The sequence below is a fragment of the Convolutriloba macropyga genome, unplaced genomic scaffold, assembly GCF_964194025.1.
Source record: "Convolutriloba macropyga unplaced genomic scaffold, txConMacr16.3 SCAFFOLD_5432, whole genome shotgun sequence".
NCBI classification, from domain to species: Eukaryota; Metazoa; Xenacoelomorpha; order Acoela; family Convolutidae; genus Convolutriloba; species Convolutriloba macropyga.
In genome coordinates, this window is record NW_027451678.1 from 616 (window position 1) to 17,052 (window position 16,437).

The following is a 16,437-nucleotide window of genomic DNA, read 5'->3' on the forward strand; positions in this document are numbered from 1 at the left end:
TTTTTCGTTCGGATTTTCGCTGACCGAATCACTCCGTCGGAACTTTCAAAAGTTTCGGTTATTCGACCCAGATTGTAATATGCACGTTTGTCACTGTCTTCTACTAACCACACAAAATCATCCTGCTGAAGACTTCTGTCCGTTGTGGTCTGCCATTTCTTCCGACTGTTCAACGTTGGCAAGTACTCTTTACGGAATCTGTCCCAGATGAGGTCTGCGTAAGCTTGTTTTTTTCGGAAGAGCTTTCTATGATCAACAAATTGCTCTGCACCTGATAGATACGGTAAAAAAAGATTCTTGTTGCCAAGCAGGAAATAGTTTGCAGTAATAGCTTTTAAATTGGTAGCAGCAGAACTGACCGGTGTCAGTTGTCTAGCAATCAGCGTCTGTTCAATAAGACACATAGTGGTTGACAGAACGTCTTCCGTGACTGGTCGATTGCCCAGCACTGTGTACATTGCCTTCTTGAAACTCCTATCCAGTCCCTCTCACACTCCTCCAAAGTTTGGTGCTGCTGGTGGGTTGAATTTCCATCCGATACCTGGTTTGATCAGATGTTCTTCAATTTGCTCTTTGTTCCATGCTGCTATATACTCTGCCAATTCCTTTTCAGCTCCAACGAAGTTTGTCCCGTTATCGCTAATCATTTTGAGCGGTATGCTTCTGCGAGCAATGAACCGCATAATTGCGTTCAGACAACTATCAGTGTCTAGTTTTGGTACAATCTCTATATGTACCGCTCGTACAATAGGGCATGTGAATAGACAGCACTAATGCTTTTCGTTTCTTCGACCAATCGTTACTGGGAGTGGTCCGAAGTAGTCTACGCCCACTTTCGAGAAAACTGTTGATGCGAGAAATCATTCTGCAGGTAGATCTGCCATTACTGGTGCCTTTGTTTGGGCTCTTCCTCTTCGACATCTAAAGCATTTGTTTTTGATCGATCTCAAAGCATTTCGTATGCCTATGATCCAGAATTTCTGCTGAACTATGTTTCTGACATGTTCAGTAATTTCGTGATGACTATTCTTAGGTTCATTTTGCAAGAATAATTCAACTACATGGTGCTTCTAATGTAACAGTATTGGATGCTTGGTTTCGAAGTTCATTTGACTTTTACCTATTCTGCCTTGAGCACGAATAAGTCCTTGCTGGTCTATGAATGGTGAAAACTGGATGATCTTGCTGTTTTTTAGAACTTCCTTCTCAGCCTTGAGAGATTTCATCTCTTCAGCAAACTGTTCTTACTGCAGTAGTCTGGAGATTCCTGCTTGTGCATCCTCTCTTTCTTCAGCACTGTGTTTTTGTTGCCGGTTTGTGTTTTCTAAATACGCGTTGTACGTATACCATTGTATTTACAAGTCGATTGAAATTGCTGAATCGTTCCCACTGAATCATCGGCTTCCTCTCTTCAACCCTTGCTGAGAAGACCATTTGGTCGTTTCCTCGTCTGAAGCAAATGTTAGATTCATCTGTTCAGACCATTCGTTCTCTCGTTGCTTCAACCAGGCCGGCCCAGTGAGCCATTCGCTTCTCTTAAGTTCGTCAAAATTGATTGCTCGCGTACCAGTTTCAGCTGGATTGTTAATACCACACATTTCCACTGTGAAACCTTAGTTGAATCCAAAATCTCAGCTACTCTGTTTGCAACAAACACCTGTCGCTTACGGTGGGAGCTGTGAATCCATTGCAGAACAGTAGTGGAGTCTGTCCAAAAGTTGGAATGGTGAATATTCGGTTCGTGTTCCTTCACTATCTTCTCTGTAAGTCTCACCGCCATCACTGCTGATTGTAGTTCGAAGAGCGGTATGGAAAGTTGTCGCATCGCTGCGACTCTGCACTTTCCGATTACAAATGCTAAGTCTGCTGGGTATTCTTTGGGCTTTGAACGTAGCTATGCCACTGCGCACATTGTGTCTTGAGATGTGTCGGCAAACACATGAAGACCTCATTTGTCCTTCGCTGTGCTGAAGTATCTTCTATCAATGCTGTTTTCTGCTACTTCTGGAAGCTGCGCTCTGCACTTCAGAAACTCTTCTTCTTCGCTAGGTTCTACTGAGTTGTCCAAATGTTGTCCATTTTTTGTCCAGATTCTCTTCAAGAGTCGTCTCATATGAACACTCAATGGTGCAAACAGTCCAAGAGGATCAAACACTGAAGAAAGATAAGATCTTCCTTTGGGTGATTGGGGTCTCAACTTTTTTGCTTGTACCTCTACAAACCCGTAGACTATCAACGGTAATCGTCCACTGAAGCCCAAGCACGGATGAACCTTCCTTGCTGCGTTCTACTTCAACCTGCTTTGTGTTGCTGATTGATCTCAAGTCCTCTGGGATTGGATGTTTTGAGAGAGGAGGTTGCAGTTGTTTGAAAACACTGATTGCTTCTTCAGGTGTTTCGACTGACCTGATGGAATCGTCCATGTAGAAATGATTTTTGATTGTTTTTGCTGAGGAACTTGTCCTCGTTATCGATCGCTACTCGCTTCAGGGCGTAGTTGGCACATGTTGGTGAACTCTTTGCACCAAAAAAATGACATTGATACTCGTATATTTGCACGGGATTGTTCATTGTTGGTCGTCAAAGGAATCTGAGGCAGCCTTTATCTCGTTCGGGAACTTGCACTTGCAGAAACATTGATTCAATATCTCCGGTTAGCGCAATTGTTCCTTCACGAAATCTAAATAGCGTTCCGATCAATCCGTGTATTAGATCGGGTCCGGCTAATAACTTGTCATTTAGGCATACATCTTTGTATTTTGCTACAGCGTTGCAAACACGGCGAACCTTACCCGGCTTGTTTGGCCTCACTACTGGATAGTGTGGCAAACACCATTCCTTTCCGAAGGTTCCTTTGACTTCCGATTTACCGAGGATTTTCACAAATCTCCTTTCAACATCTGTATCAATTGACTGTTGATACAATTGTTTCAATTTTGGGCCTCGTTGGAATCTTCGTTCCAATGAGTAAAGCTGACCAATGGCCGAGTCGTAGATATTTGAAGATTGGGATCTGGTTCACTCCAGAGCAAGCCCACTTCATACCACTCGCCTGTAAATTTTGTTGTGCTCTCTAGGAACTTCTGAGCTTGCTGCTCTTTCTTTGATTGACTTACAACATTTACTTTGGAAGCAAAAGTTTCTATGTCCTACCATGATTGGATATTTAATGCCACTGTCACATCTTCTGTGGAGGCGAAATGACAAAAATTTTGACTTTTCTTGCCAGTCATGGGACCACTGACTACCCATCCTAATTCTGTTAAGACGGTGAAAGGTTCACTTCGTGTTCCAATCTTTTATTCCAATGGACGTTGAATTTTGTAAGCATCTTGTCAAAGTATGATGCCTAGTTCCATCAGGTTCAATGTTCTGTTAGTGAGAACATTCAGGTGTCTGAATTTGTACTTCAGTTCCTTATACTCTTATGTCGTGTTTCACAACGAGAGTGATGGGTGTGCAAACGCTTCAATCGAATGCACATTTGAATGTAGTCCCCTGATTGTGATAGAAACCTTCTCTGTCCTCAAATCTGGCATCCCATGTATGCCAGCAATGTTCAAGGTAACGTCCGTGCCTTTGGTTTTTAGTTGATCCTTGACAATTTGATCGATGAATGATACTGTTGACCAACTATCGAGGAAGGCGTTTGTAGTCAACCTGTTACCACCGCTCTAAAGCAATACTAGAACTATTTGAAGACAATTGGTAACTTGGTTACTCTGGTTGATTGTTGCCTCGCTTACATTAACTGCGTGGCTACCCTCGCCATTTGGTTTTCTGAGTGTAGCAGTCTGTTGTGCTTTTTGGTACATCCATTTATACTGCACAAGTGGACTTTCCAATCTTTGATTGCATGCCATTTCCCCAGACATCCATAACATAAGCGTTCTTTTCTCACTGCTGCATAGCGGTCGGTGACATTCATATTCTTAAATATTGGACAGTTTCATATTAGTTGTTGTTTTGCATTTGCTTCGTTTCGTTCGCATTCCAGCTCGCACTAACATTTGACGATTTTGAGAATCCTTTCTCCTTGTTAGCTTTTGGTCGATCATCTTCCTTACGTTCACTCTTGATTGATGGCATTCTTTCATGGACAAAAGCCATTCGAGCCAACCACTTTTCAAGGAAAATGGGGTCGGGTCTATCTTCCTGGTACTCGTCAACGAAAAAGAACCACTTTTCTTTCAAGTTTGGAAGCAATTTTTCAATTGCCACTTGCAGTGTTGAACTTGAACGCAGGTCGCTCTCATAATTGTATTGCTTCAGTACATTAAATAGGTTGCTGATTGTTATTGAGTAAATAATTATAGCCGTTGAGTTGTGCATTCGAATTGGTTGTTGTTTGCGCAATGTATCAAGCTGAGCGTCAACAATTAGATAAGGTCGCCCAATTTTCCGTCCCAGGAGTCATCACGTTTAAGTGTAAAACTCTCCCGAATAGCCCATTCCTGATATAGCTGACTTTGCTTTACCTGTCATTAAGGTTTTAAAGTGGCTCATTTTCTCTGAGTCAGGTATATCGCAATGACGAACCGTTGCTCTGAACATATTCGACCACTCCGGCCAGTCTAGGGGGTTTCCGTTGAATGAACTCAACTTCAACTTTGGTAGTTGACTACTACTGCTTGGTTTATTACGCTTAAATTTGTCTTGTTTCCGGGCTGAGCTGGCACGCTCTCCGCTTGTTGACCGTGACTTGAGTACACTTTCGCGATTGAAGCTTACCCTGGGATAATTGTTGTCAATCCTGGTTTTTGCACGCTCGAAACTATAGTCGTGCAAGCTGGAGAATTTATCCGAGTTATCGGGCCAACCGGAATCATCTTTGTTTTTCGGGGTTTCCCAGTTGAATGGTGATCTACTTCGAATAATAGGGACTGCACTATCATCAGAATCTGATGTTCTTGCGTCAAGAGCTTTTTTCTCGCATTCCAGTTTCAGTGCACCTTCTTCTTCAAAAAGTTGCATCTGCATTTCAAGCTCTTTCCTTTTCAATTCGAATTCAATTTTCTTCCACCTCATTTTTGATGCAAAATCTTTATCTAGAGCCACAAGGTTTTCTGCTTTTTTAGCTCGTTTATCAGAGGAGGCAATTGAATTGTTGTCCCTGTTTGGGTTTCCATTTTCATCAGTTCGTTGAGAAACTTCTACAACAGACTGTGAAGTCTTAGCGGCAGTTGGTTCTGGATCGCTTGTCAATTGTACAATTTGATTCTGTTGATCCGTCTTGTTTGTTTCTCCGTGAATGTATGGTAACCAATCTGCGTTTAATGTTCAAACATTAATGTACGTAACGTGCTTCGCAACTTTCAAACAATTTGGGATCACGAAGAATATTTGTTAGCTTCTGAAGAAGAATGCAAAGAGAGTCGTAAAGCTTCAGTAGCTGTTGATAAATGGTCTTGAGTTTGCTTGATCTATCGTTGTTCCTGAATAGCTCCTGGTCCTCCAGAGTTTTTGCTTCGAGTTGTTTTTGGCAGTTGCTAATCTGTCTATGCAAAATGTCTTGACTCTGTGACGGAGTCACTTCGTTTGTAACTTGAGACTGCAGCTTGAATCTCTGAATTCTTAATTTAAGATTCCCTTATTGAAATTTGTGGAATTGTTAAGATTTCCGTACTTTTGTTTACTTGTTTTTATTAAGCGTTGCTATTCGACTTGTAATGCACTTTGCCTAATTGATTTTGCGTCGTTGAATTGCCTATTGAGTTTTGTTTTATTCGTTGATGCCTTTGGCCCTTCACTTGTTGAGTTGGAAAGCAGTTTGTATATCACAGTCCGGATCAGCGGACCAAATGTATTGGCTGCTCTCCTTGTTTTTCACAAAGAAAGTTTTTAAAATTTATTCTCAATTGAACTGGGTCCACAGATCACACAATACGGGATCTCTATATGTTTATCAGTTCAATCGTTTTGATGAAACAAATCAAAGGCAAAGATATATGCCTGAGAAGTGTTATGAAAATTTGGTTTCTTTCTATCTTAATCCTAGGTGTGTGAATTCTCACGAGTTGAAGATTGCAAATCAGCACATAGAAAATTTAATTCACTGTTCGAGACGTTTTCCATACAAGACACAATATTAGATAGAATATTGCTCAAGACAATTTTTGTTATCAAGACACAGTAACAATTAAACAATTATACCGCTCAAGGGTTTGGTTTTGTCAAGACGCAGTAATAAATATACTGCTCAAGACTATATTTTTTCAACAATTTTATTGCTGAGTTTATGTGCTAGCTCGAGTTGCTAGGCTGACAAGAATTGAAATTGTGAGTTCTTATTTTTGTTCAGTTTGTTAACAATTTTTTCTGCTTACGTGGCATACGCGGCTGTTTCTGATTCGCTAAACACAGTTTTTTTTGCTAAGGGGATGGATAATCCGGATAAAAATGGAACAGAGTAATAGTTTTCATCCTACGCATTTATTTGGATCTGTTTTGAATGTGCGCTGAATTTTTACTTCCTGCGCAATTTTGTTATTCCTTAAGCTCAGCTCCAACAATTATAGTAAGAATACACACTGAGAAATGCTATAATTGAGCTCTGAAATTATCTATTACTATGATTCGGGTAGTCCACAAATGCTAATCTAAGAAGTTTTGTTCTTAGGGGATAGGAAACAGTTCCCCAGGTTGCTTCACTGCTGAGCAATTTGAAATAGCAGTCCGATATGTCGAGAACATAGAAGATGCGTTACATGTTGAGAGGAAAAGCTTTATGGGCGATAACTTCACTGACAGGTTAATTGTGGTTATAACAGAGCCAGACAATCTCCCAGACCAGCTTGATCTCAAACAGCTGAAGGAAAAATGGAAAGGAACGGAATTAGTTCACATCACAGACGAGCTGGAGGCTGATCAAGTTTCGGGCTCAGAGTACCAATCTGTTCTTATTATAGTCCACAAGCGCTCTAGTTATATATTTTTAACTGCGTTAACCATGGCTGTGTCTAGAGCTCAATATGAGGTTGGAATAATTGTAACGAATTACTCTGAATTGTCGACTCAACTTTCATCATATCTTTCGCCCGTTAGAAAGGATTACGTTCTAGCTTTTGATAGATTCATCAGAAACCCTTCGACTAATATCTCGTGGCTAGAGCCGACAGATACCAAAACAGAACCATGGGAATGGTGGCAAAATCGACTTCAAACTCACTTTTCCGAGCAGGGAGGTGTTGCCACACAAATTGTGATGAGCCAGCCATTAATCATTCGACTGCAACTGACAGCTGCTTTTCCTGAGTTTTTCCTATTCCCGTTACAACAGCCGAACGACACAAATGAAGGTAAAAAAATATTTCATCAACTCTCGTTGCGATAACAACAGTTGCATAACTTACTAATGAAATCAATTGTTAGAGCCCGATTAATACAACCAAATACGGTAAGTGTCGAGACTCTGCTTAAGAATTAGACTATCGCTTTCCGCCACTCTTTTCTCGACACTGTTGCAGTAGAATGGCGAGAAAAGAGTGGCGGAAGGAGATGGCTAACCCAGTGAAGTGTGCGTGGCGTAAGTTAGGGAACTGTAGTAAATGAAACCAGAGTTGAATAACGAATATTACCTCATGGTTGTTATTGAGATTTTATCAAACTCCGAGCCAAAGCCCAGTTGTTTAATAATTTCGAAAGTGAAATGAAACCATTTGATAAAATCGCTGCGATTACAACAGTTGAAGAACTTACACCACACTGCAATGGATTAGACCATGTTTTTCTCGCCACTCTTCATATATCAACATGTGAAGAAAAAAGAGTGACAGAAAAATAGTCCAATCGTAAAGCACGCAGTTTTACAACTGTTTCAGATTTTCGTAATAAGAATCGGGTGCTAGCATGCTATTTCATCCGTACGTTATGCTTCTGTTGTTTTTGCAACCAGAGTTGATTAAGAACACAACCATACAGTTGTTATCGCCCTCTCAAATTTATTCAAAAACTCTGTTTCGACTCGAAAATGGATAACTTCTTGATAGCAATAAAAACCGTGTGTCGGAAGCAAAAACGAATTGGGGTTTGCCCAACAAATGGAAGATTACACATTAGCCAACCGTATACGAAACAAGAACCCCATATTTTTTTCAATGACTGCCCATAGCTGAAATATTTTCTTCGTGCTCCCCTCCTAAATGTGCTCTCTGAGTTTCTAAAAGTGGTCTTACGTAGTTAAAAATTGTTCATGAAAACAATTTTAGGATTAATTGAAGAAATAGAATACATTTTGTAAATTTAATCAGTTTTGTCACTATTCTCCGCAGATTGTTCACGACAAGAAATAATAAACCACCAGAAGCTTAAAAAATTACAAACAAATTAGCTCTTCAACTATTTGTTATTAAACTCTTAATTGGGGTAAACTCAAATACTGAAAAACTGCCCTCAATTAGCCTTCCATTAGATTGAGATTAGCTCAATTGACGTCAACTTATCCACTAAATGAAAACAAAAACTCAAGAGAGAGACGCTAAATCATTTTCAAAGTGAGGTAAGTAAAGTGACCAAAAATTTGTTCACGCTAATGAACATAAACTTTTGCAGGCATTGTCGTTGAAAAAAATGCATGAATGAGCGAATGAACAAAAGCTGTTTTGAGCTGATCGTGAAGTAACAGGTCGGAATAAAATTTTGACAAAATTAACAAACCAAGAGAAGGCCAATAATAGCTTTGTTATCACAACTATTTATTTACTAAAGTTGAGAGCACATATTTTGAAATTTGTCCCACGGGCCGCTGAGGCATGGCCATAGCCCTCGAGGCATGGCCAAATAATAAAATTGCTAATTTAACAATCCTGATTTTATAGAAAGATTAAAATCGGGGTGAAATGATAGAGGGGTTAAAACATAGAGGGGGTTAAATGATAGGGGGTTAAATGAATAGGGGTGAAAAAGCGGGACACCAAAATCAGCAACAGAACTGAACTTCAACCAAACTGAACTGAAAATCGGCAACTAAACTGCATGAATATATTTTTATTCAAAAATAAAAATGAATGTAACAAAATAACAACTGTATACTTGAACTCCTAGACAGTTCTTTCAAAAATTTTCACGTCGATTGTTTTATTCACAGGTGTCATCAGGAGAAAAAGTCAACAAGAAAAATGTTTCAGATTTTTTCTATTGAAGGCCAGCTTTTTGTTTAAAGCGAGCACATTTTTCTGGTCTTTTCAAAGAAAGCGTTGTGAGATGTAAACCGTCAATTTTTTTTTAAATTTCAAAATTAAAGAAAAAAAATAATCCAAGATTTGAATGTCAGTTCTTCTAAAATGTTTTTTCGTGGCAAAAAATTTAAAGAATTTAGCACTAGATCTAACCCTGGGTTTAAGGGTGAGATTTGGGAAACGGTAAATTATCAATCAATTGATTGTTGAGTACTGGGCAGGCCATTGCCAAGGCCACATAGTTTATTTTGTTCTCAGAGACAATAGCAATTGTGACAGAAGATGAAGTGAACAGTCTTGATAATGATACGATTCTATCTCTCGAACTTCTCTACTGGAGTGTGTTGTCACCAGAGCACGACACAGTTTCCATCTACGTAGACTTCCTAAGCACACGCAATCTCTTATCACAACAAATAAACAAAGGATATCCCAACGCCAGCATACTTGCCGTGGCAGCAAATAGCTCCCAAGATAATTTGAACAGTCTCTTAGAATGTAACGAGTTGGAAAATTCAACACTTCTGCACAAGTTTGAAAATCAAAACGCTTTTGAATGCAGTTTGAATCATCACGAATCCGACTTTTTCACCTTACTATTTTCCGACCCGGGAAGGCGTGATCTATTTTTCAAAAATTATCTTGGTTTCTTGGATAACGATTGCGACGATGCCCTGTTAGAAAAATACAAAACGTGGGGCGGATACTTTTTGTTCGACGTTCTGAAGCCCCCCGCAGTGGAAGCAATCGAGCTGGGCGTGAAACTGTTGAAAAATTACGGGTGTGTTCTCAATTATGAATTGAGCCGGCTTAAATCCGGCGTTACAATTCTCCAGTGTGTGGTTAAAAATTTCTGGTGGTGTGGTGGTAAGTTAATATCATTAATCAGCAAAGGTCATAGCTAATCATTTAACGTCACCATTTGATCATCACGAGCCAGGACCCTAACCAAGTAAAGTAGACCAGCAATTGATCCATTTTTCCTCTCTAACTCAAAAAGTATCTTAATACATGCGAAAAGGACCTACCCACAGTGTGGGGATGATTAGGAATGTTTATACTAATTGATAGTTATACAATATGTCTTTGTCCGTTTTCACCAAATTTCATCATTTCATAATATCTCTGTAGATGAAGGAAGACCGTTCGGAAATAAGTTCACACTCTAAAATGTTTCTAGTTAAATTTAAAATCTTATTGATGAAAACATCATCATCGATAGGGAAATCAAACGCAAAGATAAGCACTAATACGGTTACCCCCCCTGGAAGTATAATGTTAATGTACGTGCTGATTTACATCTTGGTTATTTATCAAAAGAGCGAATGTAACATGAAGCTAACATGTGCTATTTATGCCAATTTTTCCCCCAACTATTCATTTCTTGTGTGAGTTAATGATCCTTGGTCTTTAAAGTATGTAAATTCAAATCTTTTTCGTTTCTACCCCCCAGCTTAATTGGGCGCATAATTTTTTCAACCCCCCCCCCCCGATGCACATGCCATATTTTTAAATGACGATTTACTATGTAATGGTACGTCTTGTGTAACTACGGGCGCATAACATAGTGGGGGGCACAAACGGAAAAGATCCGTAATTTCTCATAGTAAAATGCTAGTAAAGATCGGATATTACCAGAAGTCAAGGAAAATGTAAATTAAAGGTGATCATTAAAAATGTAAAAATGTGGTACTTTGGAGTAGAAAATAGCGTCTAAAAAATTATGTAGTCGAAGAGGTTTTAGAATAGAATCCTCAGCACCGTATACACCACAAGAAAATGGCAAGATTAAGAGGAGATTGGGAACAGTGACCCAATAGCTAGATGCTTTTAAGACTGCCAGGATTGGAACAACACGTATTGGCCATACGCAGTCAACATCTCAAACGAGATCAACAACTTTTGTTTCCATTCAAAAAATAAGAAGACGTCCTTTGAGGCAATGTACGATTTAAAAAAATTCTTACTTTGAGTCTATAAAAGTGTTTGGTTGTTCAGCTTTGGTTCATGTTGAAAAGTTTTGAAGGCAAAATAGTCAGAACATATCAAAAACAAATTCGGATCTTCAGACAATAGCAAGAGCTATCGCATAGATATTCCAAACGACAAAGGGATCTTTAAAGTCAGACAATCTCGGATTGTAACCTTCAACAAAGAAATGTTTATTGAAATTGGTGAAATAAAAAAGAGCTGGTCAAAAAACATGGATTCTGATGGAGATAGAGATTTAAATCCGGTAGCATTTCATGAGAAAATTCTGAATAAAGAATTAATATGTCCATTGATGGAGCCATTAGGGATACAATTGGTATGATGCAACGGAATTGCAATACAATTCATGAGTTGAAAATAAAGTTTGGAACACGGGAAACACCGTGGAGATGATATAGAACATAGGAATTAAACCCATTGGTAGCCGCTGGCACTTCGCGCCTAGGTTTGGTTCTAGCGGGGAAAGCAACACTTAAGGCAAGATTCCTAAGGAAAGGTTTTAGTCAAGTAACAAGACGGGATTACACTGATACTTACTCACTAACACAACGCCTCTCAATAGTCAGAGTACTGATAAGCTATGCATTATTTAAAGACGCCAAAAGAGCTTACTTAAACGGTTAAGTTGAAGAATTTTTTGTGTAACAGCGCAAAAGTTTTGAAATGTTTGACAAGCAAGGAAACCCATTAAACTGTAAGCTGAGCTAAAAATTATATATATTCAATTAGTCAGGTGAAATTGGTACCTAAATACCAACAATTTCCTCTATCAGTTTGGTTTCAGGCCGGCCATTCAAGATGAGTTTCTTTTATGAAGAAAGATTAAAACGTTATAGAGCAAATAGTGTGTTTTTGGGTAGATAATATGGTAATATTAGGATTGCAGGACAATTTTTGTTAAAACTTTGAAAACAAAGAGTGAGATTTTCAAAATTAGCGGTTGCAGTGATCTCACTTGGCCCTAAATTACAAAAATTGAGCGAACAGAAATCAATTTATTGTTTTGTCAGGACGTTTAATTATGAACATTGCTGGAGAAGTTTGATATGATTGAATCAAAAACACTTGAAACACCATCAGATGTCAAACTGAAACTGTCAAAAAGCAAAGATGTGACTATAGGGGTATTGGGGGATGCTTGAACTACCTGGCTTTAAGAAACAGAACAGATGTTGCACGAAGCAATTGTATTGAGATTTTTTTGCTCAAAATTCAGGAAAGTTGCTATTGGAATGCTGCAAAAGGGTGTTCACGTTACCTACAAAGTAAAATGTCAGCAATATTTATTAAGGAAAGGGAGGACCTGGATTTCATTGGGATGTCAGACCTAGACTGGGCAGGAAAAATACCCGATAAAAAATAGAAGTGGTTTCTGTTTTAAATTTAACAATCAATCAGGTACAATTAATTCTAATAGTAGATTACAATAGAGTGTATCTACTTCAACAGCTGAAGCTGAGCTACCCGCAGTAGACGATGCAAGTAAAGAAGGCATACATTTAGCAAACCTACTACGAGAAAAAATAATAGAATTTCAGCAGCCAGCAAAGTCTTTGTACACAATCAGGCTTATATTGCTCTTCAGCAATATATCATTGAATCACGGAAAAACAACACCCTTTGCGTCATTAGTGCGTTCCGTTCGGAATCATCTAGTCGAAAGTCGGCAATTAGAGCCAAACTACTTGTCTACCAATCGAATGAGGGCAAACACTTTTACAAAAGCATTTTTAGTGATGTCTATCTCGGAAAAAACACTTAACATGATTGGAGGAGTATTGAAAGCATAATGTAATTCTTTGTAGTAAGAAAGTTTATATTTACATCAACCCTCGTTCTGATTTACATCTTTGTTATTTATGAAATGAGAGAATGCAACATGAAATTAACACGTGTTATTTATACCAACTCTGTTTCCAGCTATTCATTTTGGTGTGTGTGTGTGTGTGCGTGTATATGTGTGTGTGTGTGCGTGTGTGTGTCTTTAGTAGTTGTCCTTGATCTTTTAAAGTTAAAAATTATCATAGAAAAATGCTCGTAAATATCGGATGTCATGAGAAGTCAAGGAAGTTGTAAATAAAAGTAGTCACTAGGGATGTGAAAGTTCTGCACTTTGAGGTAATTAATAGTGGCTTAGTTTTGTGCTGATCGACACTGTCAACCATCAATTCTAATTTACAATATTTGCTGATAAGATTTGACTCCCATTAGCTCATTAGCCAAAAGCTTCCATTAGCCAAAAGTCCCCAACATTTTGGGAATATTACTTTTACGCCCCCAACCGCAGCTGGCATATCTTAAAATAGTAATAAGTAATAAAACATCACAATCTGCAACATGCGGTAGCATAACATGGGAGTTGGCAAAATGGAAATAGAAGCCATCTCTGAAGATATCTGTAATAAACTATCGAATGGCAAGGACAGTTCATTTTAGCCAAAGCCCCCAACAAAATTTATAATTACCGTTGCGCCATTTTGCTGAAATTTGAGAAAAATCAATTGTAAAGCATATGATAACAATAATAATAGTTATATTTTAGTATATTTTACCAAGAATTGTATAATAATATTACTAAATATCGGTTAGTAAAACTATTGTAAAAATTGGTCCAATGAAAAACATTGTGAGCAATGTTTCCTGAAAAATTTTCAGATTTTACTGAGGTATGTTTGTATATTTGTGAATTTGCAAACTATCATGCTCTGAATAAATAAGCTGTCGGTTAGCTTAAGCATATAATCTAATTAATCTATTACTTTTATGTTACTGATATATTACGTCTTCACGGTCATTTGTGTTGTATTTATGTATCCTCCTGACCTGTTTATACGCATTTGCGAATTCAGTATTTTTATCAATTGGTTCCTTTTTCGCCATATCCCACATTGTAAGGTCTTTTTTTACATGCTTTAAGATACGTTTTGTGGTAAAAAAAATGGCCCACTTTGTTTGCTAGGGACACCTCGTATTATTTTTATAATCACCTGATTGTTTAGACCAGATCATAAAGAATGCCATTGAATTACTTTTGGATGCAGGCTTTCCTAGCTACCTCCTGCTACACGAAGATAATGATGAAGATATTTTGGACACAACCATAGAGAAGAAATACTGGAATTCGTTTGACTTTCTTCTATCTGATGAAGAGCGAAGACAAGTTTTCTTCACGTCTGGGAAAGGTGTAAAATACATGGAACTATGGCAGCGAGACAGAATGCGACATGCCAAAGTGATATAGAAGAAAGGGATACTAACAGTATTCAACCAGAAGACTGATCTTGTGAAATTGACTTGGGCCTACTTGTCACATTTGCAATTGACACATTTGCAAAATTAAAATGATGCCAGAAGATAAAGCAAATTACTCAATTCTCAATTACATTTTCTACTCCTTGTCTTATAATGTGTCTAATTGTGTAAAATGAATAAACAAAATACAAGAATATGACACTACAAACAGCATCAATTGGATCTTAGTTAATTAGAATTTAGTTATGGTTTCCTTCGGCAATTCGAGCTCGGCATCGAGAGCAAGCCCCCTCGGGGGGTCTAGGAAATAAACCCCCACGGCAAAAAGCCCCCACTTAACTTTAGATAGGAAATAAACCCTCACGGAAAATAACCCCCACGGAAATAAACCCCCACGGAAATAAACCACCATTTTAAAATTGAATTTTGAATATTAAATATTGAAATAAATTTGAATTTCGATTTTTGAATATATTTGAATATTGAAATAAACCCCCATTTTAAAATTGAGCTCCAATTGCCTTAGTCTTCGCAGAATTTTATTCTAAAATATAAGTGGCATTTACTCAGACTTTTAACACGTCATTTGTAATTTAAGCACTATTACCTCCTGCTCGGTGATGTAAATATCAATAAGCCAAATAAAAAAATCTCTACATCTGTTTTAGCTTCAAATGTAAACAACTTAGGGAAAATATTTTTGGAGATTTGTGAATCTTCAAAGCATTTCTTAGACAATAAAATAAAATTAAGGCAATTTTACACTAAAAAACATCCTAACTCACCTTAACTGTTAACGTAGATTTGCCTCTCCTTAACTCACCTTAACCTAAAACTAATTTTACCTGAACTTTACCTGAAAAGTTAGAGCCTCGCTGCCTTAAAAACCTCAAATTTTACTTTAACTTGCCTTAAAACTACCTTATTTAATTACCTAAACAATACCTCAAAAATTCTCTTAACTTAGCCTCAACCAAGCCAGAAATTTACCTTAAAACTAGGGTAAGTTAAGGTAAACAATTATAGTAAGTTCGGACAAAGTTAAGGCAACTTATTTACTTTATTAAAATAACTTTATTTAGTGTGTGTGCAGTCAGATAATAATGATGAATCATGACCGCAAAATATTATCATGACCTCGAAAAGACAATGACAACAATCTTCGTATTTTTTTTACATTGTGCTTCATTTCATGCATATACAAGAGATCTTAGTCATTGTATCATTTAAATTGTTTTGGTGGTGATGGAAATTCCCCTGATTCGGCATTCTGAAAAAGCAAAAAAAAAATTTAAGCATAGTTCTTATTCACTATATCTTATCATTTGCCTAATTTTGGGCTACCATTTTGAGCTTTTTATCTACCATTGAATGTGTAGGAATTAAACAACACAGCAAAAACAAATAAGAAAATGGTTAACAACAATGATTTTTTATTCGATCTCGAAGTCAGCGAGGCAATATATCGCTTTTACTCTGGAAGTTTTCAAAAAGAGCAACGTGCAGGAATAACTTATCCAAATCGTTACAATTTGGTCTGTTGAAAATATTTTTTCTCACAATTTGAAAGAATCCAGTGCCCTGATATAAATTACAGCGAGCTTCTCAACATAATTTTTTACACAAACTAGGTTGCCTCTTGAACCTCGGAACTCAAGAGTGCATCAACCTAAAATGAAATAAACTAATGCAGCGAAAACATTTGCGTAACTACGTTCTAATTAAAAGTAATTTCAAACAAAAAAATACGTCGATGACATCAACTATTGTATCAACACTGCTTGAAAAAGAGGTCAGAAATTTTAAAGATAATCTAATCTATTTTAAGCCAAATTTTGCCAATCCATATAATTTGAGAGATACAATAGTACTATGATCCGGAAGGCTCAAAAAAATACGAGAAAGCCGAACAATGTTAAGAGACTTTTTTGGTAAATTACTTATGTTTTGAGTTTAAAAAAAATCACTTCACAATCCGTTTGTTCCTAATAGGTGTTTTTTCAAGTGAAGCACTTCA

General features: G+C 37.6%; 1 protein-coding gene across 1 annotated transcript; it reads left to right on the top strand.

Annotated features, from left to right (window-relative positions):
• Positions 1-6,619: 6,619 nt before the first annotated feature.
• LOC142356888 (uncharacterized) lies at positions 6,620-14,781 on the top strand (the record flags this gene model as incomplete). The annotated part of the gene is made up of 3 exons (XM_075408654.1): positions 6,620-7,298; positions 9,435-10,043; positions 14,168-14,781. Coding segments are annotated over 3 exons (1,530 nt in total), but the record flags the coding sequence as incomplete, so codon positions are not given.
• Positions 14,782-16,437: the final 1,656 nt, after the last annotated feature.